Here is a 24,601-nt window from a genome sequence, read left to right as displayed (position 1 = left end):
GCCAGCCATGAATATGTACTGGGCATGGTACCAGATTGGTGTGTTGGTGTGGGTCTGAATTACTTATGTAAAATATGCATGTGTTTCATTGACATGTATATATATCTATGTCAATTATATATATATATAAATTATATATATGTATAAATGTTGGTTTTTTGAGCACTAGCAGTTTCACTCTACAAACTCAGTACTACTCTGCAGTCTTTGCCTCTAATTCTACAATATGTGGTGGCCTTATTCTCCAAAAAGGATTTAATTAAACATGTTCGTTAAAAAACATCTGTTGATTTGTTTGGTCAGCTCTCTACTTTTAAAGAAATGCAGAAAGAAGGTTGAATTACTATTATGTATTTAGCCTTTGTTGATACTAGTGTACCTTGAGAACTGAATTTCACTTCATATTTCCAAATCTGGGACAAATTAGTAGGTCCAATTACTAAAAATTCAAATACACTGAATAGCCATTTATGTTCTCAAATAGCATTAATCTGGATGATTATCTAGACTGATATTTAGTATTAATATATACTCACTGTGTGGAAGGTATATAGAGAAAAACATTCCATCTCACTTTTGAACAATGTTTTTCCTCTTGTCAGTATAATGCCACTCCACCACTCAAAATCTTAAGACAGGTTCACTATTAATTGTTTTACAACTTTCAGTGAGTGGAAATGTATTTTTAGATATCTGTGATTAAACTAAATCTTCCAGACTTCAAAGCAAATTTTATTTGTCCTCAAAGTTTGGGCCTAGAATACTACTGTATTGAGGAATATTAATTACTTGTTTCCAGTTTCTTCTGACCTGGAAATGAAATTCACTAGAGAATGAATAAATAGCAGCAATCATGAATCATAAAAACTCAAGAGAAATCTATCTTTCCGTGCACAGGCACATCAAAACATCATACTTGCATGTAAAAGTTAAATAAGAAAATTGAAAGACAGTACACTCTACCTTGCATTTTGGACAACCATGACTTGTCTGCATATCCAGCATTAAATAGGAACACAGAGGAAGCAGCGTGAGAGGAAATAGTGAGAGACAAAGATGAAAGAAAACATGAAGGAGGGGTAATTTCTAGTATTAGAATCAAAGGAAACAGGCATTATGAAGAGTAAGCAGATGTGTAAGGATTTAACTACTGATAAAATATATTTAGTAGCAGTTTACATTTCTGCTTTCATATGCAAGTTTTGCACTTTTGAGAAGCTCTTCATTCGCATTATTCCCTAAAGTCCTGAAATACATGCAAAACAGAAACATTGCCATATTTTACAGTAACAAACCCAAATAAAATTCAAACTCTTCATAACGTAGCCCAAAGTTTGAACCTAATGCTTCAAGCTGAGCTAGAATTCTACAGGTTGAACATCTCTGTATTTCAAAGCCTAACTTCTACAACAGTGAATGAATAAGCAAAATCCCCAGTAAAATTTATTAGACAAGTATTTGGCAAGATTCTTAGGTGCATTAAAATACTCTCAAAATTTAGGACCTGTTCCTATTATATCCAGTAACAGTTTTAGGCCCAGTGCCACTGAATAATATTGAATGCTGTACAGATTGAATCAGCATGCTACTAAGCATGCATTTCTTTAGCTGTACCATTTGTATGCTTTTAGCTGTGCTTCCCTATATGTCAAATGTGAACTGTGACCTGAATATGCACTTTCCTTTTACTTTCAGTTGATCAGAAATGCATAATTTTAGTTAAATGGTCTCAGTCTAAGAGTGTTTTGTGATGAGTGTGACTACACAAATTTAAATGTCTGCAGGAATTCATCTTTGCAAAATAAGTTTGTTCCTTAAGATACATCTGTAGTGCCATTTAAGTCAGCAGGATTATTATAACTGAGTATATGACATTCTGCAAATTTAAGGCACAAAAAAGTGTTATTATATTGCTGATACAGAAAAACGTCTTTTAAAGGAACATTAATGAGCTATTTATAATGACAGATAGAGTTTTAAAAAGCAATGTGGCTACTTTAAAAAACTGTGAAAAAAAAAAATTGGTTACATATTGGATTTGTATAGTCATTTAATACAAGATTGCCAGAATTTATAAAACTATCTTAACTCTTAATAAATGAATAAATAAAATCACATCAAATGTGATTAGATAGCTCTTTATCTATTACTTATCACTTTTAATATCATACTGCAGTCTTAAACCAGCATCAGCTACTGTGATTGTATATGTTTGCAAATCAGCTCCAAACTCTCAATGTCTTGAGCAAAAGCAACAATCCAATTTTAACCTTAAATGTAGGGTTTTTTGTATTACAGAATCAAAGGCCAATTTATTATTCCCAAATCCATACACCTCACTACATCTTAGAAATTTCTAATGAGAACTTTGAAATCTGTATATTTAGTACCCCTCAGCAGACTGTTCTTTCAATATACATTCTTCATTGTATTAAATTTTTTAAATGGAAAGATGGAAAAAAATGGATGAAATCTACAAAAATTATCAAAAAGTGTCTGAAGTCATTAGCAATGTATTGCACAGCCTCCTGGGAGTAGCATCTGGCTTCCCATTAAATATCCACGATTTTTCCTGGTGTTGTACCTTCACTTTCTATAAGCTCTCAGTTTTGTTTATTAGTGACAAGAAACAAACTCAAATTTAAAGAAAGAGTGTTCTTTCTTTCATCCTGCACTTACCCTCTCCCTGGAAGAAGATAAACTTTAACAAAGGGATCAGAATAGCCATTATTGTCTCTGGGAGCAAGGTTTCTTGCCTGAAGAATATGGATGATAAGGTTGCCAAGGTGTTTGTCGTAATTGATTTGAAGCTAGAGAACACATTTAAACACAGTAAGATTAGTTTTAATTTAAATTCCTGAATTATTCAAATTCTCAAAAAATCCTTTGTATTAAGTGAGTTTTAGACCTTTTGCTTTCCCCATACTGGAAGATTCTGACTCTCTCTACTGACTAGAATGAGATGCTGGATGATTGCTTTCAACCCAGGCCATTCTATGATTCTATGATTTACTATCTTAGTGTTATACTATGGTACTATGGAAATAATTAATACTATGAAAAGACCATATCTACAAAAAGGCAGGGATGAATGAAGGAAACAAAAGACAGAAATATATAGAAAATTAGTTCTGCTGCTCTCACTTCCACAGTTTTAAAAAATTGAAGTCAGTTTACATAAGAGATAATCACACACTTGGCATTGCATGGAAAGAAATGTACTGCTCCATGAGAAAGTCTTTACAGTCTTCACTGGAAGTAAAGTCCAGTGGGACTTCAGTTGAGTTCCAGTGGAGTCTGGGAATTTCTGAACTGAACCACAGTAACTGTCTGAAGGTTAAAGTTTAGATCACTACATTTTCAGCACTTTCAGGAACTGAAACATTTTTTGTACTTTTATTCGTATTTCCCAAGCGAACTTTAGAGAAAACAAAAACAAAACACCAAAAAAAGTAGAAGAAGAAAAAAAAACAACCTAGCTATGCTTTACACCTTATCTTATTTCATTTGGTGACATTTCAATTGGTTGAATAGCATGAAGCTGTGTCAGGAGAGGGATAAGCTGGAGATTAAGAAAAGGTTATTAACCACGGCAGTGGCTGGGCACTGGAACAGACTCTCAATGGCAGTGTCACAGCCCAAAGTTGCCGGAGTTCAGAAAACATTTGGACAATGTCCTCAGATGTAGGGTTTGAATTTGGGGTGGTCCCATGTGGAGTCAGCAGTTGAATTTTGTGGTCCCTTCCAACTGAACGTATTCTATGATTCTATGATTCTACAAATGAGAAATCACTTAATGAAGATGATTTTTAATTTATTTATTCACCAGAGAAAAGTACTCAATTTAAACAATAATTTACACTTAAAGAATTACATATCTACCTGAATTTCTCCAGTGATTGGATGAGAAGTAGACTTTGTAGCTTCAGTGGGCTGCCGGATTAAAATACATAAATAAACACAGAGGCATGTAATTATATATATACATATATGCCTATTGGAAATAAAAGATTCTCAATATCAACTTTTTAACAGCTGTTGTCTATATTGCAATTTCCACACATATTTTTCAAAACCATTCCATTGTATCCAATCGGTACACCCGTACACTCAATATTAACAGTTATGCAACAGCACTTAAAGAATCCAGTCCTGACATTTTGATCAGGCTTTGTGTATGTACAGAATCAGACAAATTGAACACCAGAGTCTTTACAGTCTAGACTGGTCACAGAAAAAGCCTTGGGGAGTTTAACAAAACTGAATGTTGAGAGTAGGTTGGTTGTGGTTTTTGCTATGTGACATAGTAAATGTGTGATGTTACCAATTAAATGCAGAGGAGGATATTATTAACCTCATGCAATGCTATCAGGCTTGGGCCAGAGTGGCTAGAAAGTGGAGGAAAAGGATCTGGGGGTGTGGGTTGACTCAGCTAAACATAAGCCAGCAGTGTGCTCTGGTGGCCAAAGACATCCTGACTTGTATCAGAAGTTGTGTGGCCAGCAGGACCAGGATCATGATCGACCCCCTTTACTCAGCTCTGGTGAGGCCACAACTCAAGTGCTGTGTTCAGTTTTGAGTCTCTCACTACAAAGAAGACAGAGAGGCACGTGTCCAGAGATGGGCAACAAAGCTATGAGGGATCTGGAGCACAAGCCTTATGAGGAAAGCCTGAGAGAACTGGGATTTTTCAGTCTGGAAGTGAGAAGGCTCAGGGGAAACTTAATTGCTCTTTATAACTACCTGAAAGGAAGTTGTAAGGTTGGTCTCTACTCCCTCATAATTAGTGATAGGACTAGAAGGAATGGCCTAAAGTTGCTCTGAGGAGCTTCAGGTTGTTTATTAGGAATAACTTTCTCCAATAGAATAATAAGGTACAAGAATGGGCTGCCCAAGGGGATGGTAGAGGTCACCTGAAACTATTGTTGAGACTCTGGAAGAAAAAGAGTTATGTCCTCTGGAAGAAGGGACAGGCTACTTGGGGAGATTACACGGAAGTAGCTAAGGTATGCAGGGAGAAAGTTAGGAATGCAAAAGCCCAACTTGAACTCAGATTGGCCACTGCAGTAAAAGAGAATAAGAAATCCTTTTATAAATATATAAACGGTAAGAGAAGAACCAAGGATAATTTTCATGCTTTACTTGATGCGGGGGGAATGTGACCTCTGAGGAGAAGGAGAAGGCTGAGGTCCTCAATGCCTTCTTTACATCTGCCTTTAATAGGCAGATCAGTTCTGATCAGCTATGATCTGGAAGTCTGGAATGTTCCCCTGGTGATTCAGGTGGAGAGAGAGCTCCTCCTCCATATGGACTGTCACAGGTTCATGGGACCGGATGGGCTCCACCATAGGGAGCTGAGGGAGCTGGTGGGGGGTGATTGCTGAGCTGATCTCGGCCATCCACCAGAGCTCCTGGCTAGCTGGAGAGGTCTCAGAGGATTAGAGGCTTGCTGATGTTACTTTCATCTACAGGAAGGGCCGTAAGGAAGATCCAGGGAACTACAGGCCTGTCAGCCTGACCTCGGTACCAGGGAAAGTTATGGAGAAAATCATCTTGGGTGAGATCACATAGCATGTGCATGGTGTTCAGCGGATCAGACCCAGCCAGCATGGGTTCATGAAAGGCAGGTCGTGCTTGACCAACCTCATCTTCTACAACTGGGTTACCAGACTGGTAGACGAGGGAAAGGCTGTTGATGTAGTCTACCTAGACTTCAGCAAAGCCTTTGACACAGTCTCTCACAGAACCCTTCTTTGGGAAAGGAACTGGCTAGAGGCCATGCCCAACTGGTAGTGATTAATGGAGTTAATTCCAGCTGGTGACTCCTTACAAGTAGTGTCCCTCAGGGGTCAGTACTGGAGCCCATCTTGTTTAATGTCTTTATTGATAACCTAGATGAGGGGATTGAGTATACCCTCAGTAAGTTTGCAGATGACACCAAGATGGGAGGTAATATCGATCTGCTTGAGGGTAGGGATGCCCTTCAGCGGGATCTAGATAAGCTGGATCGCTGGATTGAGGTGAATGGGATGAGGTTCAACAAGGCAACTGCCAGGTCCTGCACTTTGGCTACAATAACCCCATGCAGCGCTATAGGCTTGGGGACGAGTGGCTTGATGACAGTGAAGAGGAAAGAGATCTGGGGGTGTTGGTTGATGCTTGGCTGAACATGAACTGACAGTGTGTCCAGGTGGCCGAGAGGGCCAATAGCATCCTGACTGCATTAGAAATAGTGTGGCCAGCAGGAGCAGGGAGGTGATCATCCTCCTGTACTCAGCACTGGTGAGGCTGCATCTTGAGTACTATGTTCAGTTTTGGACCCCTCACTACAAGAAAGACATTGAATGTGTCCAGAGAAGGGCAATGTCATGGTTTTGTGATTTTTGGTTTTTGGTATTCCACATCATAACATCATGTAGTGCACTGGGAGTTAAAGTGTTAATGTTCCAATTCCAGGTGCCTGTCACAGAAGTCATGGGATTTGGCCCTCCCAGGTTGGGCACTCTCTTACTGCCTTGCAGTGGGTGTTGGTTGTGCTTTCCTAGCCGTACCAAGCTTTTCAGGTTTCGGAAACTCTGTCTCTCTCCTATTCTATTTGATTGATTCATCTAAATTTCAATTAGATTGTATTATATTGTGTTATCTTGTATTCCAATATCATAGTTAGTAAAATGTATTCCTCAGATCATTGCCACTGTTCTGTTTTTTGTTTTCCTTGAGCCCAGCTCCCATCTTCCCACACCTTTTCCCTTTTCCTTCCCATTTTTGGGAGTCAGGGGGCCCTCAGGTCTACCGACCTCCTGTCACAGGCATAGATCGATCTAGTTAACTCCATGACAGGCAATGAAACTGGTGAGGGGTCTGCAGCACAAGTCTTATGAGGAGCAGCTAAAGGAGCTGGGATTGTTTAGCCTGGAGAAGGGGAGGCTCAGAGGACACCTTGTTGTACTCTACAACTTTCTGAAGGGAGGTTGTGATGTGGAGGGGTTTGGCCTCTTCTCCCAGGCAACAAACAGGACCCGAGGAAATGGCCACAAGTTGTACCAGAGGAGGTTTAGGGTAGACATAAGGAAAAAATTTTTCTCTCAGAGAGTGGTGAGGCACTGGAATGGCTGCCCAGGGAGGTGGTGGAGTCACCATCCCTGGCAGTGTTCAAGAGGTGTCTGGATGAGGAGCTACAAGATATGGTTTAGCGTCTTGTGGTAGCAATGGTAATGGGAGGACAGTTGGACTAGATGACCTTGCAGGTCATTTCCAACCTTGTGATTCTATGATTCTAAGAAAGAAAGTCCTGCTTGGACCAGCAGCAGTATTTGGACAGTTTTGCATTCTCTCTACATTTGCTTCTAGAGTCAAAGCTGCAGAAAACAGATGCAAAGTAGGACAAACTTACTGCTCTCAGAATACCAATCTAGAACTTATGTTTTCCTATTTTCCAGATTGTGACTATCAGTTTGACACACTTTTCCATTAGTTCCATTAGAATGTCTTTCAGTTTCTGAGAAATGGAATACCTATCTGCCTCTTTTGTAAATCCCTAAATCCCAAAAATCCTTATAGATTTTCTTAAGGTGTTGTAATAAGATAAAGCATTAAATGTGAGAAGATCTACATTACAGAATACCAAAGAGACTCCTACATAATTTTAGGAGTGTATACTCTATACAGAATCTTTAACAAAAGATTTTACTTGCTAAAAAAAAAGAAATATGTGCAAAAGTACGATATAGGCAGTTTGAATATTTAATCTGTCTTGATGCTTTGGCAAAAGTAAAGAATCAGTGCTGCTGCCTTCCTGGAAATGCTGTTTGAGAGTTGTTCTGGAAAAGATAGGCTGTAGTATTTTCTTTTAAGAGAGATCAACATTACTATAAAAATGGCCTACAATCAATGGACAGAAACTATGCAAGGCAACAAGCTATAGTGATTAGGAATGCAATGCCTCTCAGCATGGTTTTCAGAAATGAACAAAGACAGTTTCAAGCATTTACTTGATTAGTTTTGACTTACATCTTCTGCATAAAGTATAAAATGGATAAATACACAAATGGTTTTTGTTAATCTTCATAAGCAAAGCATGCAGCTGAGTTTTCATAAAATATTACTAAATCCTCTGTGAAGTGGAGTGAAATGAAATTTATGCCCCTAATTTCAGATGTTCAACTGCAGTACCAAAACTGGTACTGCAATCTCTTCATGTGGACAGAGAGAGGGATCTCTCCAGGATACACTATACATCAATTATTTATATACCTTCATACACTATTCAGTGAATTAGGAGTATGACTCATCAGCCAAAGGAAAGGACTTTCACTGTCAATAGTGACATCTGCACTAAGAGCTCTGCACTTTGCTTTACTTCAATGTCAGGAATCATCCAGTCTCATGACTGCTAATTTAAACTGCTTTTCTCATTGATTAATATAAAACACAAGGCAAACTAGTTCACACAAAGATGTTTACAATGTGAACCTGATGATCAGGTAATTTTGCTAGATCCCTGAAGTTTTGTGTGCCAATCTTAACATGTACATTATAGACAAGAATTACATTCATAAAAAGTCTAAGGAAATTCTGAATAGTCAAAATTACTATTTGATGCAAACTAATAAATAAATACATTTACACATTTTGTTATATCACTGGATGAAAGAGATTTCTGTTTTTCCCTCACATGATAGTAATGTGAGCTATCTGAAATGAGACAGCCCCAGTTGCTATTTTTCATTTGTATCGTACCAAAAACATTTGTAGTTCAAATCAAAGTTACAACTTCAGCAACACAAAATACAAACAAAGCAATAATTCAATAGAAACTTGGATTGGTGTTCTTGTAAAATCTTGACAGTCACGAGAAAGAATAAAAGTACAGAGAAGTACATATCTAGAAAGTGTGTTCTGCATTGTGAAGCTTTGCTTCAAAGAGTAAGACAGTAAGAAGCTGAGTATCCAGGAGAGCAATCTGCTTTAGCTATCTTTCAAATTGCTTAAACAAATGCAAGCTTCATAGGATTGTTTTTTACTTCAGTTGTTGACTGTTTGACAAAAAACAGCAAAAAAAGAAAACATGATAGATGACTTTATGATCTAGTTTCTCATTTTGACTGTGAAAAAAGGCTACTAGATACCCACCCTGCCCTCTCCAGGTGTGCAGGAGGGTGCTCAAGGAGAAAAAAGCCCAGCTGGCATGGTAAAGAAAATGTGAAATTATATTTAATAAGTTCACAGGAATTAGCTAGTGACAAAACATATTGGCAGTGACTTCATTTTTCACTTTCTGTGGTTTTCAGAGAAATGCTTACTATTGCCATGGTTATTCATAACTTGTGAAACTTCAACCATAACTTAGTACTCAGTGGGAAAGTGTGGTCTTACTAATACCATAGGAGGCAGTTAAAAAGGAACAACAGCAGAGAACGAAAAGAGCAATTTTTTTGTTTTAAAATCATAGCATTACATTTGAAAAAACTATTTTCATAGAGCAACCGGTCTTGAACAACCTTGGATAAATCACTTAATTTCCCTTTTTTGTCTCTAGATTCTGTATCTTAAAAGTCATAACTGTCATTGCAAATGGATTCATCAATATGCGCTGTGTCCTCTTGCTATAAGATAAACAAGCCTTTCTGTTATCAAAATGTTATTGCTGATGCATGATTGGCAAGTTTCTCACCTTGCTGCTATGTCGCTTTTTGCTGACTGAGGGAGAACCAGGTTGGCCAGGGCTGGGAACAGCGCTGGAAGCGGCAGAAGTGGTTCCAGAATGGGCATGTGACGACTTTTCTACTCCTGAGGAGGCAATCAGAGGTGCCTGCTGTAGGGAAACCTTTTGGAGCTCCGCAGCCAGCTGCTTGGGATCGACCCCTGGGGACTTCGCTTTATCTACTGTATGAAAATAAGAAAGCTTTGTGTCCATAATTGTTAGCATATTCAAATCTATCTTGCCATGGCACAGTGACTGCTTGTATGCTTTGAGGATGCAAAAGGCAATTTATATAAAAGAGGTATCTCTCTAAAACACTGACATACAAATTCCAATCCTTCTACTCAAGATGGCAAGCAGTGCTACCTATCTTGCAAGCTAACTGAGAAAGTTATTGCCTAGTTGAGGAAAAGTATGATCACTCTGGATCATACTGGAGCAAATTACACTGCTAAAGTCTAGCCTCACTATTGAGACCTTGACCAGTTTCACCATGTAACTGAACTTCACTGCAACAAGCTTTAACCACAATTTTTTTATTATTATTTTTTATTTTTATTTTTTAATCAATTGGACATTCAGTAACTCTGAATTCTGCTTCTGAGATCATTTATACAAAGATTAAAGAGAAAAGCATCTTAAAACTTCAGGATTGCAAAGTAATCAAAGCAGAAAAAAATAAAAGCAAATGAAGAAGAAAAGCCACTCTTTTCTTATATCAAAACCCTTCATGAAATGCCTGTGGAAGGAGAGTAATTGCCCTCCCCCACCACTGGCATAGAGGGCAGAATTTACTCTGAAAATGAAGCTGTGTAAGTTCCATCTGTGCTTTAAAGCACTTAGAGTTAAAATTATAAAAGGCTTGGACTGATTTCTAGGTTCTCAAAAGCATGAAAGGCTTAAGGTCTTTACTATCATCTCTGACCTTGTTCAGCTAAGATTTAGGCAACATCTGTTACTGAGGTTTTTTTTGTATCAAGGTAACATAGGCTTCAGGGCTTGTTATATGTACTTAGTAATAGTTCCAGTGTGCTAAGCACCTTGTCTTAGCATGTTTGGGCGCACAAACAACTGTCTAATGACCAGGTGGCCATGACTTTAATTCCTCTTAGTTACACTTCACTTTGTATTATTGTATGCTGTGAGGCCTATTATTAATAATTTTGAGATGCAGCGGGGCAACAGTAATTACTCTGCGTAGAAAGAACTATTTCTGCTACTTATAGGAGTACAGGCCTGGGATGAGTGCAGCCAGTTTTGGGCACAAGATGACAGCTAAGGCCCCAGGGCTACAAGCAACTCACTGGTACTGACACTAATGCAAACTCAGGAGCCAGGCAAAATCAATTTCGGGAACGATGAAAGAAGCAAAGAACAAGTTTCTACTACATATAAAGTGTACAATATCCAGGAAAATCATATGTGATGCAGAGCTGCTGACCAGCAATGGAAAAGCAGAGGACAAAACATGCTAGAAATACATTTAAAAGCCCTGAGCAGATCCTGAAAGGAAGAGATAGGAATCAGTAACATCATCCATCTCCTTGCAAGGAGGACTCAGACTCCTTCCAGCAGATTCCTTTATACACTGTCAACTTTCTGTAATGCCTCTGAAGACAAAGCACTGCTGCAGGGATTAGAAAAGCAGCAGAAGAGGGACCACCATGACACAGAGAAAAGGGTAACTAACAGGTTGTCTTCCCTCTGTAACAGATATTAGCTATAGTTTTGTTACTCAAGTTTCCTTTGTGGTAATTAGATGGTGTAGACAATGTCAGTATGGATTGAACTGAGTCATTAATAAAGGTGATTTACTTAGTTTTGGTTAAACTGTTAAAAAATTCAGAACTGATCTGAAATAACAGTCATTTGCTGTATAACTTTGTATATAAGGTGTGGTCTGTCCTCTTTCTGCCCTTGGCAAGATTTTGGACACAACACACGTGCTTACAAGCTAATATCTTATCTTACATATAAATACAGATTTCAACTGCTATCCACTGCTCAAATTTTGAAATAATGTCTTATCGCTCACCTGCCTTTACTGGCTCATGTAGTTCCAGGTGCTGGGGATTCTCGGAATCCGAGAGCATGTTCAGGTCCCTAAAGAAAGCAATGAGAAGCCTGAGACAAAAGAAACTCTTTCCTAGCTCCCTCCTTATCGTATTAAGATAAATGAATAGTGGTACATGACAGAAAGCAGCTCCCAAGAATGGCCCCTTCTTTGCTGATACAAATTTGCAGTGCTGTTGAGGAGCTAAGAAAAGGTTCTTTTAAGGTGAAATCTTTAATGGATTGAACACAATTTTATACATTTCTTATGATGTTTAAATGATTTTCATCTAAATTACACATTTCAGCAAAAATCACGTTATTGCTAAATTACATTTTTGGTTGGTTTGTTTGTTTTTTTTTTTTCTAATGGACAGGAAATTCAGTGGATTGTATGAGTATCAATGAGAGGAGACTGTGGCCTGAAAGTGGGGATATCCTTGTTTGTAAATTACCATGTCAACTTATCATCCATTCTGACTTAACAGAACAAAGAACAAGCCCACACTCACAATGAATTCTTGCGTTAATTAGTACACTGATGCTTCATGCTAACAAAGGTTCCACCTTAACAATTGTAAATTAAAAAAAAAAATAAATAAATAAATAAAAAGCCATGAAAAGCCAAAGGAAAAAATGGAAACAGAAAGATGGGGAAAAACTCACAGTCTTACACATATTTCTGCTTCCCCACACTGTTGAATAATAATATTTTGCACTTCTTCATAGGTTTTTCCAGTCAGGGAGATACCATTCCATTCCAGAACCTGCATACCTAAGATGGCAAAACAGCATGAAGTAAAATGCTCAGATTTTCACTAAGGCATCACAAAGATTGCTTAGACAAGAAGATTTGATGTGACATTGAGTGACAGTTGTTTAAGGGGCACAACACATTAGCAAAGCCTTTTCACTTCACACAGATGAGATTGTTGAATATTACTGTCCCATCAGCTATTACTTACCTGTTTAAATATGTCAGAAGATGAATTCCCTTCTAATTTAAACTATACATGCACTCTTTGCAGTCTAGGTTGCATGATATTGAAAAAAATTTGCAATATCAAAATCATGCAACCCTACCAACATGGCAAGAAGCCATACCATTTTAGATGAGATGTTTCCTGGGCAGTCATGGTCTTGGTAAATAGCTCATTAACTAATGAGAAATAGTAGAGAATCTGAGCCTCAAAATGGGACTGAATTTGTAAATATGGTTTGGTAATTCAAACTAATTTTCTCTAGTTTGTCCCTTAAAAAAAGTACAATTAGATGAGGTTTAGTGAACTTACTGATTTTCAATGAAAACATCAAATTTCATATACCAGCCTGCAAATATGCAGATTTACATTTTACTTCCATATAAGTTCTTATGAAGAAAGAAAGAAAGGGTCAAAACAGCTGACTACAGCTAGTTCTGGAAGATAGAAAAAGAGCTAAAAAGATAAGCTGAAATAATTGAATACTTTTTTGTCTTTTTAGTGTTCCATGACTGAGCCAGGAGATTCGGTATGGAGCAAGCAAGCACTATAAGGAAGTTTAACAGTATTTGAAGAGTCAGCCACTCTACAAATCATGATATGTATTCTGATGAGAGATCTTTTGGTTACTGTAAAATGCTTACAAACAACAAACCACAGGTTAGTATGTGGTAGTTAAAGAGTCAGGTTTTCAGAGCTGCATTTGTATTTTGAATAACTAGTCATAAGGATGGTTCCAAAAGGACTAAATTCTCATAATGCACATAAAAATCCAACCCTCAGGCTCCAGAGGTAAAAAATGCTTAATGGGACAAGATATTGAATTTTTAATATTCCATTAAAAGCAATATGTTACAAAACAGTTGAAAATCACATCATCCACACAGCAAGGAAAACCACAAACACTTAGTTTGCTACCACTTACACAGATAAAATCAAGTCTTCAGCTGGATTATATTTTTATTTCAAAATCCTGTGCTGTTGCATATAATAAATGGGAAAAATAATGAAGTGAAATGTGGAAATAAACTCATAAGAAATCCTATTGTTAAAGTAATGAGAATTGTTCATGGAATAAAGCAGATGAAGTTTTTGGGCAATGAACATGAAAAATAAAAACTATAACATCATTTTATAGCCTTTTATGTAGGATTCCATGATTTAGAATTTGAAATACCAGAGCTGCTTTAATTTTTCTCAGTAGGAAATTAGCATCTTGTTCTCAGCAGTCAGTTTACAGAAATACAAAATGCTGAATGACTAAAAAGTAATATTTGGAAGGCTGCTTACTGCAAAAATAGATTTGTCTTTTTTAATATTTATCCCCTTTCATTTACCAGCCATCATTCAAAAGCATGATCTTGCATTTTCTTGTTATAGCAGATCTGGTATTAAGATCAGTTCCTCTGGAATGAAGCAACAGCATTTATGAATAAATGCTGTTTCTCCAGTTTTCTGCTATACAAATATAACAGCATGGTCTGTCTTTAGACTTCAAGAAAGAAAAGATCTGAAGTTACTTTTATTTTTTGTCTATGTGTGTGTAGCATTAAATGTTGAGTACAACAGTATGAACTTCTCAAATAAAGCAAACCACCTCTTCTATGTGTTGCTGGACATGAGAAAGAAAGAAACTTGTGTTAGAATTTTGAGAAAGTGAGTAACATTTTTTTTCTAAAATAAATTTTCTGACAAAATGCATTCAGCCACAATCCTAGGTTTTATTCATTCTGTTTGCATGGCTTCTAAATAAAATCTAAGTGTCCATCAAGAAGTTAACAGACCAGCAGGAAGACCCTAACAGAGTAGTGCTGGGACTAGGAAATTTCTCATTTTCACTGGTGAGAGTTTCACTGTGGGGTGCAATGGCACCACAGTGACACACTTGGTCAGTAAGGCTAAGCACATATGAACAATGAAGCAAACAGAAAGGAAATTGAATTTCCACAGCCTCAATTCACACAGAGATCCATTTAACACTGTCAGTATAGGAGTAAATTGCTTTTACTGGTTGCTTCGAGGATTCACCAATGTTAAAATCAAAGCAATTGAAACACGACTTAATTGTTCTGACTGGGAGCCCTGAGCCCTAGGAAAAATGTTTGCAGGCAAGAAGCTAATTTATTTATTCTTAAGGAGCAATTGCTAAGTACTTTTGTAGGTAGAAGTAACGCTGCAAAGAAAACTTTTAAGGATGATGTGAATCTAATAGCAGAAAAAGGAAAAAAAAAAAAAAGTATTTAATAGTCAGTAGAGACTGGTAAGAATAAAGTTTTCACCCAGAGACCAATCACATCCTATAATTGGTCTTTGGTAGACACTGTTCACATTTCTGAAAATTTGTATGCTCAAATCACCTATCTTTAGGAGAAAAAAATAAACAGGGAAATAAGAAAATGTACATTGCTCCATGGCAACTCTACTGACTGACAGTAATTTTCCTAATAATCAAATTCTTATTTTATTGCATCATTCTTTCTTTTATAATTGCAACAGCTACATCCTGCATTGACAGTGAACTACAACTTATTTTTAGCAATATAAGCACCCACAGATCAGCCTTTTACACAAAGAATTCTGCCCTGTTCCACTATACATGCTGACATACTATTTGCTCAATCCTGTTGGCATCTACTTTGTGGTTAGACTTTGAATCTGGAATGAGAACACATTTATTATTTTCCACTGATTACATAGTAATTATAGCAGAGAGGGGAACTCATACACACATGAATTCCATGGATACAGCCATGTTTAGCTGGGTTAATATGATCCAACACCTTCAAAAAGTCATTACAGTCATACTGAACTGAAAGTGGCAAACAAACCGTTTATATGCCTGTTGTGTTCATAAATTCTTTCAAATGCATCTGTTACTGGACACATTTGGAACAAGATCAAAATCTTAGCACATCTCTGCTCTGACAAGAATAGAATAGAGTTGTTCATTTGGAAGGGACCTTCAAAGATCATCAGTTCTAATTGCCTGACTTCTTAAAGGTGAAATAAAAATTAAAGCATATTAATGAAGGCATTGTCCAATTATCTCTTGAACACTGACACTGAACACCTCACAAGGAAGCCTGTTGCAGTATTTGACCACCGTCTCAGCAAAGATAAAAGGAAAGAAAGGAAGTATAGCCATATGATCATATTTTTAGTACCCCATAAAGATCTCAACACACCTTGCACTTATTCTAGTTGCTACTCTCAGTGGCTAAGTTACAAGTTTTCTCCCCAGTGGAAGGTCAGTTCTTGTACTGTAAGGAAGGGACCTATATTTCATCAAAACCCTCACAGGAAGGAGAAGGTAGAATTATGATGTATTGCATTATACTACCACACTTTACAATAATGTAATTGCTTTACGCTGTTCAAGTTTTTCAGGCAGTTTTAGCAACTAGTAAAGTTTTAACTTTTAAAATTTTGACACAGCCATGTATAGCCCAATTACTTGCTAACTTATAACAATAAAAACTGAAAACTCTGCAGAACTGATTTCCTTTTTCTGACAGTTTCACTAGTTACTTGACAGCATGTAAAATGGAAGTTAAGTATTGGTGAAATTTGAAATCTGTAACAGCAGGGAGGCAGGGACTATTCAGAAGCATCTTTAATCAGCCTGGGAAGGAAGGTGCTTGAAATAACTATCTGTAGTCCCTGTGGAGCATTCAGCATGCTTTGCTAATCCTGGAAACATCTGAAACTTTGGGGAAGAGAAAAAATCTTGGTAGACTGTTTTAAGAATGGTGAAAAAGATGAGTACTAGATCAAATCTATCTCCAGACTTGAGCTTATAATACAATAGATAAGCTCAAAGTAGCCTTAATAAACCTGTTCCCAACTATGAGGAACTGGTGCTCTGAAACTTGCTGGACTGGTCATGTGCTTGAAAATGGGAATCTTCTGATAATTTTTATCAGATATTTAGCCTGTGCTAAACATCTGAGCTAATTGCTGGCTACTTAGATTTGTGATCATCATATGTGGAGCAGATGTCAGAAACAATGCTTGCGTAACAGACTTATGTTGGTTTTGCTTGCTGTCAAGTCTAGTGCAGTGTTTTACAGCTGCTAAATGGAAACATGAAAAATGCAACTCATTACTGATGTTTATCTGTCAGTGTAAAAATATACACTTTTTAATCTTAAAGGTTTGAATATGTAAGTAATTGAAATTTACAGTTTTCCCAGAGATGTGGAATCTCCATCCTTAGAGCTGTTCAAACCCCAGCTGGACTCAGCCTCCAATCTGACTATGTTTGGAGCAGGGTGCTTTGAAACAATCTTCAGGTGTGCCTTTTGATCTCAAATAGTTTGATATTTTGTGTAAAATAGTTAAATTTTGCTTTATGGACTGTTCAAATGCTTTCTCCATATTTACTGTAACTTTATGTATCAAAGAAAGCAGAAACAGCCAATTCCAGGGGTATTACTCCAAATCTGCACTACGATATTCTTGAACAGATTAGAGTGCAGGTCCATGAATTAAGTGATTTGTTCTAATTGAGGAATAATGAGTAGTTCATCATTTCTTTGAGTTCCTGTATATGAGTGGGTGCCTACTCAAGATCATGAAGAGAGGAAATATTAAGTGACAATGAAAAAGTCTACAATATTAAATAATCAGAAAGTAGTTCAATTACTGAAAACTGTGTGTTGTGTCTAGATCTCACAGCTTGGTTTACATTCAATTCTAGAAGTTATATATAATTGACTCCTGATCATGGATCACGGTATTTAGGAGAAACTTAAACAAAAACAGTAATTCTTCTTGGCATATGTACTTTGATGTAGTTCCTTTAGGTAGATTCTTCATTCCAAAATAAAGAGATAATTATACCAAGGCCTCTTTTAGTTATGATAAAGAAAAGATATCCAAAATGTAAATTTGAAATAAAATAGTAAGAACTATGGTCTTTTCATAGTATTTCCTACTACTTGATTTGCTCTGCCATGCTGATACAGAACTTTTGACAACAGAATTGTTTCTTTCTTAAAGATCAGATGACATCATGTTCATGTCACCTTTCATGTGCAATCACTTTGGAAATAAAATAACTCGTGGTCTAAAAAGGATCCTCATGCTGTGAACTGGCAAACATATTAACCTAGAAACATTTCATGAGGAGTTGTCTTTAATGTGTATGTTGTGAGTTAACCTGGCAGCAGATCAACACTATAGCTATTTGTTCAAACCCCCTGTGTGGGATGAAGGAAAGAATTGGAAACAAAATAGAAGTTGTGGGTTGTGCTAAAAACTATATATTAAGATGCAGAGGAAAATGGAAAAGTTAACAATATTGCTATCATTGCATTTTATATATATATATATATATATATATATCTAGTAGCGATGCAATTACTCATCACATGCTGATCAATGCACAGCAACAATGTGACAGCCCTCCTGGACCACAAAGTCTCACCCAGCTCTCGAGCAGTGGCTGTCCCCAGCCAACTCTCCACAATTTTGTGACCTTCCGCATTAAAACAAAGGAGGAAAGATTTAGATTAGATGTCAGGGGGAATTTTTTTCTGAGAGAGTGGTGAGGTGCAGGAACAAGTTGCCCAGAGAGGTTGTAGATGCATTGTCCCTGGGAGTGTTCAAGGCCAGGACTGATGGGGACTGGAACCCTGCCTGTGGCAGGAGGGTTGGAACTTGGTGATCCTTGAGGTCCCTTCCAATCCAAGACATTATATGATTCTGTGATTCAAGGGATGAAATAACCCTTGAAGACTATTCCTATGGAGATGCTGTTCAAGATCTGGAGTCCTTAATGCTCCCTTCATCGACCTACATGCTGGCTTTCCTTCAGCCTGCAGTAGTTCTATGAACTCCATTAGCATTACTCCTGATTTGCACTAAGTAATTTAAGTGTCCTTTCAAAAAATAAGATTATTAGATAACGGCTGTAAAACAGCTTTAGACCGAGTTTTCCTCTGTACTTGAGTATGCTAAGAGTAACACAAAGTTCAGAATGTGTGCAGAAATGACAGCTTCCCTCAAATGACTGTAAAAGGAGTGATTCAGAGCTCCTTCTACTATTTATAATATTGGGGTTTTATATTCAGAAGAATTTTCAGGAGAACCATGAGCTCATGAAAATACTAGGTAAATTACTACTTTTTCTCTGAAGTGAATTTCAGCAATGTTGTTAGAATGGAGAACAATGGTTGATTTATTCATAGAAACAATACAGCAAAAGTTCAAATACTTTATGTGAATACTTCAGAATATGTCATCTGAGACACAGAAGAGCTACTTCTACCTTCCTTCTCTGTAACTGGTGAGTTCTTAGCTTTGCATTAAGATAGTAAGCATCATTGAACATTGTTATTTTCAATTAGTCTGCAGAACTCTTCAGTTATCCATCATTAGATACCAGGATTTCAGACACAGCATTCTGAAGAGGATTCTGTCAGCCTTGAGAAATTGACTATATGGTATGGGTTACTGAAAAAAGGTGAGACAGAGCAAGATAAGAAAATATCAAAGATGTTTAAGTTAATTGGATAATAACAGAAAAAAAGGAATTTTTTAGAAATAAAAATGTCCCTGATTTGGAAAGCTCATAGTACCTGTTCCCACATCTATCTCCACCATATTCATATAATTTATTTTTTTATCTCTGCTTCCTCCATAGTAATCAAAGGCAGAAATATTTCTTACTTCATCCAGATATTACAAGGACATTTGGTTATTAATATATTTGAAAAGCCTGTACTCTGCTTAAGTTTTTCCCATAAATGCGTCTTTCAGTCTACTGCCTGGGTGATGAAGCTCTTCTCTTTATCTGAATATGTGAATATGGATGCATACATAACATTCAAATCCTAAAAATAAATAAAACTAAATACAAATAATAATAAAAAAAATCCGCCCCCCAAAAAACCACCACCAACAAAAAACACAGAATAGGGCTTGGTATTAGAGATTCTGACTAACTGGTAGACAAAATATATATCCCAGTTTCCATCCATTTGCTGATATTTTTCACATTTTCTGCCCTCTTTATGTTCTTTCTTTAAGAAATGAGTTGGCAGTGTGATTAGATTTTAAGTTGAAAGAAATCTGAAAATCATCAAAGATTTTATTTCTCTGAATATATTTGCTCCAAATAGAGAAATACTATACTGAGTACTGAACACCTCTTGAATTTTATTCCCACCTGTAACACAACAAATGCTATTATAAAGATATTCTTAGTCACTTTTTCTATGCTATTATATTGCAGGGTCTTCTATTTGGTATACTCAAAGTGCTCCAGAAGTGCACTGTTGTCAGGAGTTAGTAATTACCTCTAAAAAATCAGATAATACAATGTGCAAAAGCTAACTTTTGTATAAGAGTCAGAATTGCTCTCCTACTTAATTTAAGATCTAGACATTACAGTAGATCCTCTAGTCTTGGTTACACTATAGTTACACACATAGATTGCTGGGATTTATTTTCTGCTTCTTCATAGTTTCCAGGGTTTATTCTTATGCAGAACAATAAATCAGTTTGATTTCTGTTATTTATCATTGATCTGTCTGATTCCCACAGTGGAAAAGAAAATTGGGCTCTCTTAGGCTAGCTGTTTCTGTCATAACATAAAACATAACATAAAATGTGAATGTTAGTGTCTATTTATTTCATAAAAGAATTAAAATTCAGTGACATTACTTTGAAATTCCAGAAAGTTCTTTAAAAGTTAAATGTGCACTGAGAACAAGAAAAAACAGTACCAACAACAGTCTGACATTCAACAGTAAATTACTTCATGGTCTGTTTTGTCCAGTTAGTTTTCTTTTATTTCTAAACCTTTCTGATGTTTAAAAATAGGTTGATGAAAGTCAATGTATTAATGTATTTCCCTGCACAGCTAGGCATGAGTCACACCAAATTATTTTTTTGTAGACACTTTTGCTTCCTCTTCCATTTATCATTCATATCGATGCTGAATAATTTCCATTATTAAAATAATTATCATATAGACAACAGTTGAAATTGTTAAGAATGGATGCACTTTTCATCAAATTGAGATGATAGTAATGGACCTACCTATCCTCATAGCTGTTATTCTACTACTATCAAATAGCACTGATAAAAGTACAGTCAGAGCAAATCAACTATGCATTTGGGGATCTGCTTAGCATCTACAGGCTGCTAAACAATACACCACAAATTAGTACAGATAAAGTTATTAACCCAATACAAAGAACCTCTCTGATTCATAGTCTGCTTTCAGACTTATATATCATTAGCACACACTATTGCAGATCACCAGCCAGCCTGAACTACGCTAATGCAGAAAGTGATGATGTGGATGTATTTGTATGACCTGAATCGAAGATTTTAGGAAGTTAAATGAAGATTAAAGTTACTGCTTATGAAAATAACTATGATAATAAATATAGATGATAAATCAATAGCACTTTCACCACTACTTACCTTCAAACTTAACATACTAGAGTTTTTGATATTTGATGCTCAATAAAATATTGTGGTGCACTGTAATTATCAGTCTCTTTCAGAAGAAAAAAATGTTTTTCAAAATATATTGTTCACAGAACAAATTGTATATACTTCACCTGCAATAATGTCTTATGTGAAAATTATAACAATTTTGCCAAAGAGATGAGCTTCCCATAGGGGTCTCTAACTTAAAATCTTAAACATTTCATTATCAGATAGTGTTCACAAAGCAAAATCCTCTTTTAAAAGCACTATATTATGACTTTGTCTCTTTGTCTTTTTTTCTTTTTTTTTTTTTTTTCCAGAAGTATTAATGTAATAATGTGCATACAGTAGAATCTAAAATGTGTTTAATCCAACATCACCTCGATATCAATACAAAAAAATGATACTGCGGGATTTTCTCTTTACAGCCTCCTCTACAAATAGTAAATACATTTTTAAGTGATTTTTCCATACCAATATAACATTATTTTTCCATATGAAATTTATGAATTTTAGCTAGTATATCCTGATCTGCACTCTGTGTTTGTCAAGATTGGTGTATTCAGAACTCTTTTTGGTTTATCGTTTTGTTCTTTCCCTTTTATGTCTTGAGGATAAAATTGTTCTCATTTACAAAAATGCAGTTCTCATAGTTCGCTTCTCTAGATTACAACTGAGAATAGAATTTTCTCCAGTGATATCTGATTCTGAAGTTTTCTTTTGAAGGGGCGAGAGGGAAGTGCATGAGATGCAAGCATACAGTAATTGCAGAAGTTACAATGTATGTCTAAAAAGTCACTCTCTTCATTTTCTAGTCTCCTTAGGATATAAATTACTACAGCAAACAAGCAAAAAAAAAAATTGTATAAAACACTGTCCCATTGTCAGAACAATTAGAAGCCACGCACAACAGTTTATATTAAAAGAAAGCCAACATAACTTATTGGTTTTAAAATTTCTTTTGTGCTTTCAAATAAATAAATACAAGCTGTAACGCTCCATCTTCTACAGAAGAGAAGTGAACTTACATCTCATGCAGGGGGAGGTCCTTTGGCTGCTGATAAGTTACAGTCTGATCTTCCTTTTAGCAAATTTAGCAATTCAAAATTGCTAAGATTCAAGATTCAAGACTGACCCAGACTCCTGTCCCAGTAGCACATACCTATATATATGCCAATGGAATATTTATACATGACTCTCTGTCCTGTCCGCAGTCTTTTATCCATTGTATCTCTTTCTTCAACCAAAATATCTCCCAATAAAGAAAGTACACAGGACAGACTGGACTCAGATCAGCTGTCTTTGCTGCATCAAAGAAGATAAATAGTACTTTGCAGCACCTCAAGTGCCACTGAAGTTTCTAGAAAAACTGAGTTGACAGTGACACTTAATCCAGATTAAAGTCTCATAATGCATAGCTATGTAATGGATACCTTAAGAATTAGAAATATGAATGGGAATTTATACATGAAGGATTCCCACAATGAATGGTGAAGAAAGGAAAAGGAGGTTCATGGCACATTGGTTTGCCATCAAGATCCCAACACATTTTCCTGTAGCTTCTCAGAACCTTGCTTGGGATAAAGAAATTATCGTAGCATCTACGAACTTCTCCAAGTGTGCAAAAGGCATAAGAACCTTGAAGCTGAAGACTCAGTAGCTAGCATCTCTTGGATAATTCACCTGGATGCACACAGCCTGCTGCTTAGGATAATGTGGGTATGAGATAATAGGTTTAGGTAGCATTACAAATAACACTGATCTGAAAGAAAAATTTCAACATCTGCTACGTTAAGAAGCAGGACTGAGTGAATGCAAATTCCAGTGCCAAGCCTGCAAGTTACTTCCAGCGGAGGATCCCCAACATGCTGCTTTTGTTGGGGATCCCTGAAAGCAAAGACTCTTCACACAGATCTGCATTCTTGCTAGGTGAAGCAATGGCTAGTATGCTACCATGTTACCATGAAGGAACTAAAGTCCAATCCAGAAAATAATTGAATTATTGTCATCATTTAAACACTCAGATAGTGCTAGGAATGTGGAAAGGCCATTGTTATGTATTGGATAGCAATGACACTTAAGGTCATACACAAACAAGAACAGAAAGTTTTTTGTGACTCACAGTGAGCAAATACTTCACTGTTTGAGTAAAAAGTCGAGCTTTCTTAATGAGAATCACTGAAGACCTTAAAATATCACTCTGTCATGAAGGATAGAATGAGATCTTTACTTGATGTGTTCTAATAGGAGTCACTGTCAAATAATCATCTCCTATACCCTGTGGGTAATTTTATATTTTTGACACAATGTGATCATTCAAATATAAAATAGAACTTGCTCTTATCTCAGTTTTTAGAGTCATGTAACCTGAAAACTAAGGAAACTGAATACAAACTGCTGGCCAAGGCTATGCACTTCTTAGTCTTGCTCATATCTATTTTGCTATTGCATATGTATTAGAATTTATGAGGAAGTCATACTCTTCATAATGGCGTAATCATAATCCTTGATATTACCTTGTGATCAAGATGTTCACGTTCTATTTCAAGATGGGCTAACTTTTTCAGTAATTTATTGGGTTTTCAGATAGGCAGATTCATAATAACGGAAACAATTTAAAGACTCATTTACAACATGTAGCATTTTGTAGCTGGAAAATAAAATTGAAATAATTCATCTTTTTCCTCTTTGTTTAAATTTCAAAAAGTTCTTTCAATCTTAAATTTTTAATTTGATATAGTACATAATTTGAAACTAAAGCAATTTTATCACTCTTCTTTTCAGGAAGAAAAGTTTAATTCATTGGAAAGCCAGCTTCAGTTTTTATGCTAACATGGACATAGGCATAAGTGAAGGAGCACAACTATACCAAAATATGGGAATGGTGTAGATTTTGCTATGTTTCTTTCTTCCAAAAAAGAAAAGGAGGCTTCTTTTTGTTTGATTCTCATGTCTTCCATCACTTCATGGAAGTTTTTATCAACAACAGCAGCTATTCGGTATTGCAGAAGTGTAAGGGTTAAAGGAGGATCTTAAATTATGGACTAAACAGAAGTTTATAAGTTTTACGAGGAATATTCTGAGGTGGAAATGGGTGCTATAGTGTTTAATCAAATAGATCAATACCTCTGGATAAACTTGACTGGATGTGCTAATTAACTAATTATGGAAAAAAATACATTTGAAAATAGATTCTTAACAAGAGGTATTGTTGCTGCAGGGAACACTCATGTATTCCCAGATATTAAGAAACTCTTGATTTCTTATGACACAGCAAAATACCTTTCCTCTGTAGAGTTATCAGAAGTGTAGAATTCTAACTATTGGAAAGATTTGATTTAAATCAACATTTGCTCAGCTTCTTTTGTAGAGGTTCATTTGATATTTGTACAGATTTCTGTCATATAGATTATTCTTTGTT

General features: G+C 36.3%; 1 protein-coding gene across 1 annotated transcript in view; it reads right to left on the bottom strand.

The window, feature by feature from the left end:
* Positions 1-24,601, bottom strand: part of PCLO (piccolo presynaptic cytomatrix protein) — a 332,768-nt gene that overhangs the window by 67,216 nt on the left and 240,951 nt on the right. The window contains exons 11-15 of the mRNA XM_085216368.1: positions 12,422-12,530; positions 11,739-11,806; positions 9,674-9,885; positions 3,883-3,933; positions 2,680-2,810 (exon numbers count right to left, since the gene is read on the bottom strand). Of these exons, the coding sequence (XP_085072494.1) occupies positions 2,680-2,810; positions 3,883-3,933; positions 9,674-9,885; positions 11,739-11,806; positions 12,422-12,530 (571 nt within the window). The remainder of the gene's footprint in view (positions 1-2,679; positions 2,811-3,882; positions 3,934-9,673; positions 9,886-11,738; positions 11,807-12,421; positions 12,531-24,601) is intronic.

Source organism: Meleagris gallopavo, chromosome 1 (assembly GCF_905368555.1).
Source record: "Meleagris gallopavo chromosome 1, MGAL_WU_HG_1.1, whole genome shotgun sequence".
Taxonomy (NCBI): Eukaryota; Metazoa; Chordata; class Aves; order Galliformes; family Phasianidae; genus Meleagris; species Meleagris gallopavo.
This window is presented reverse-complemented; position numbering and strand designations above follow the sequence as displayed.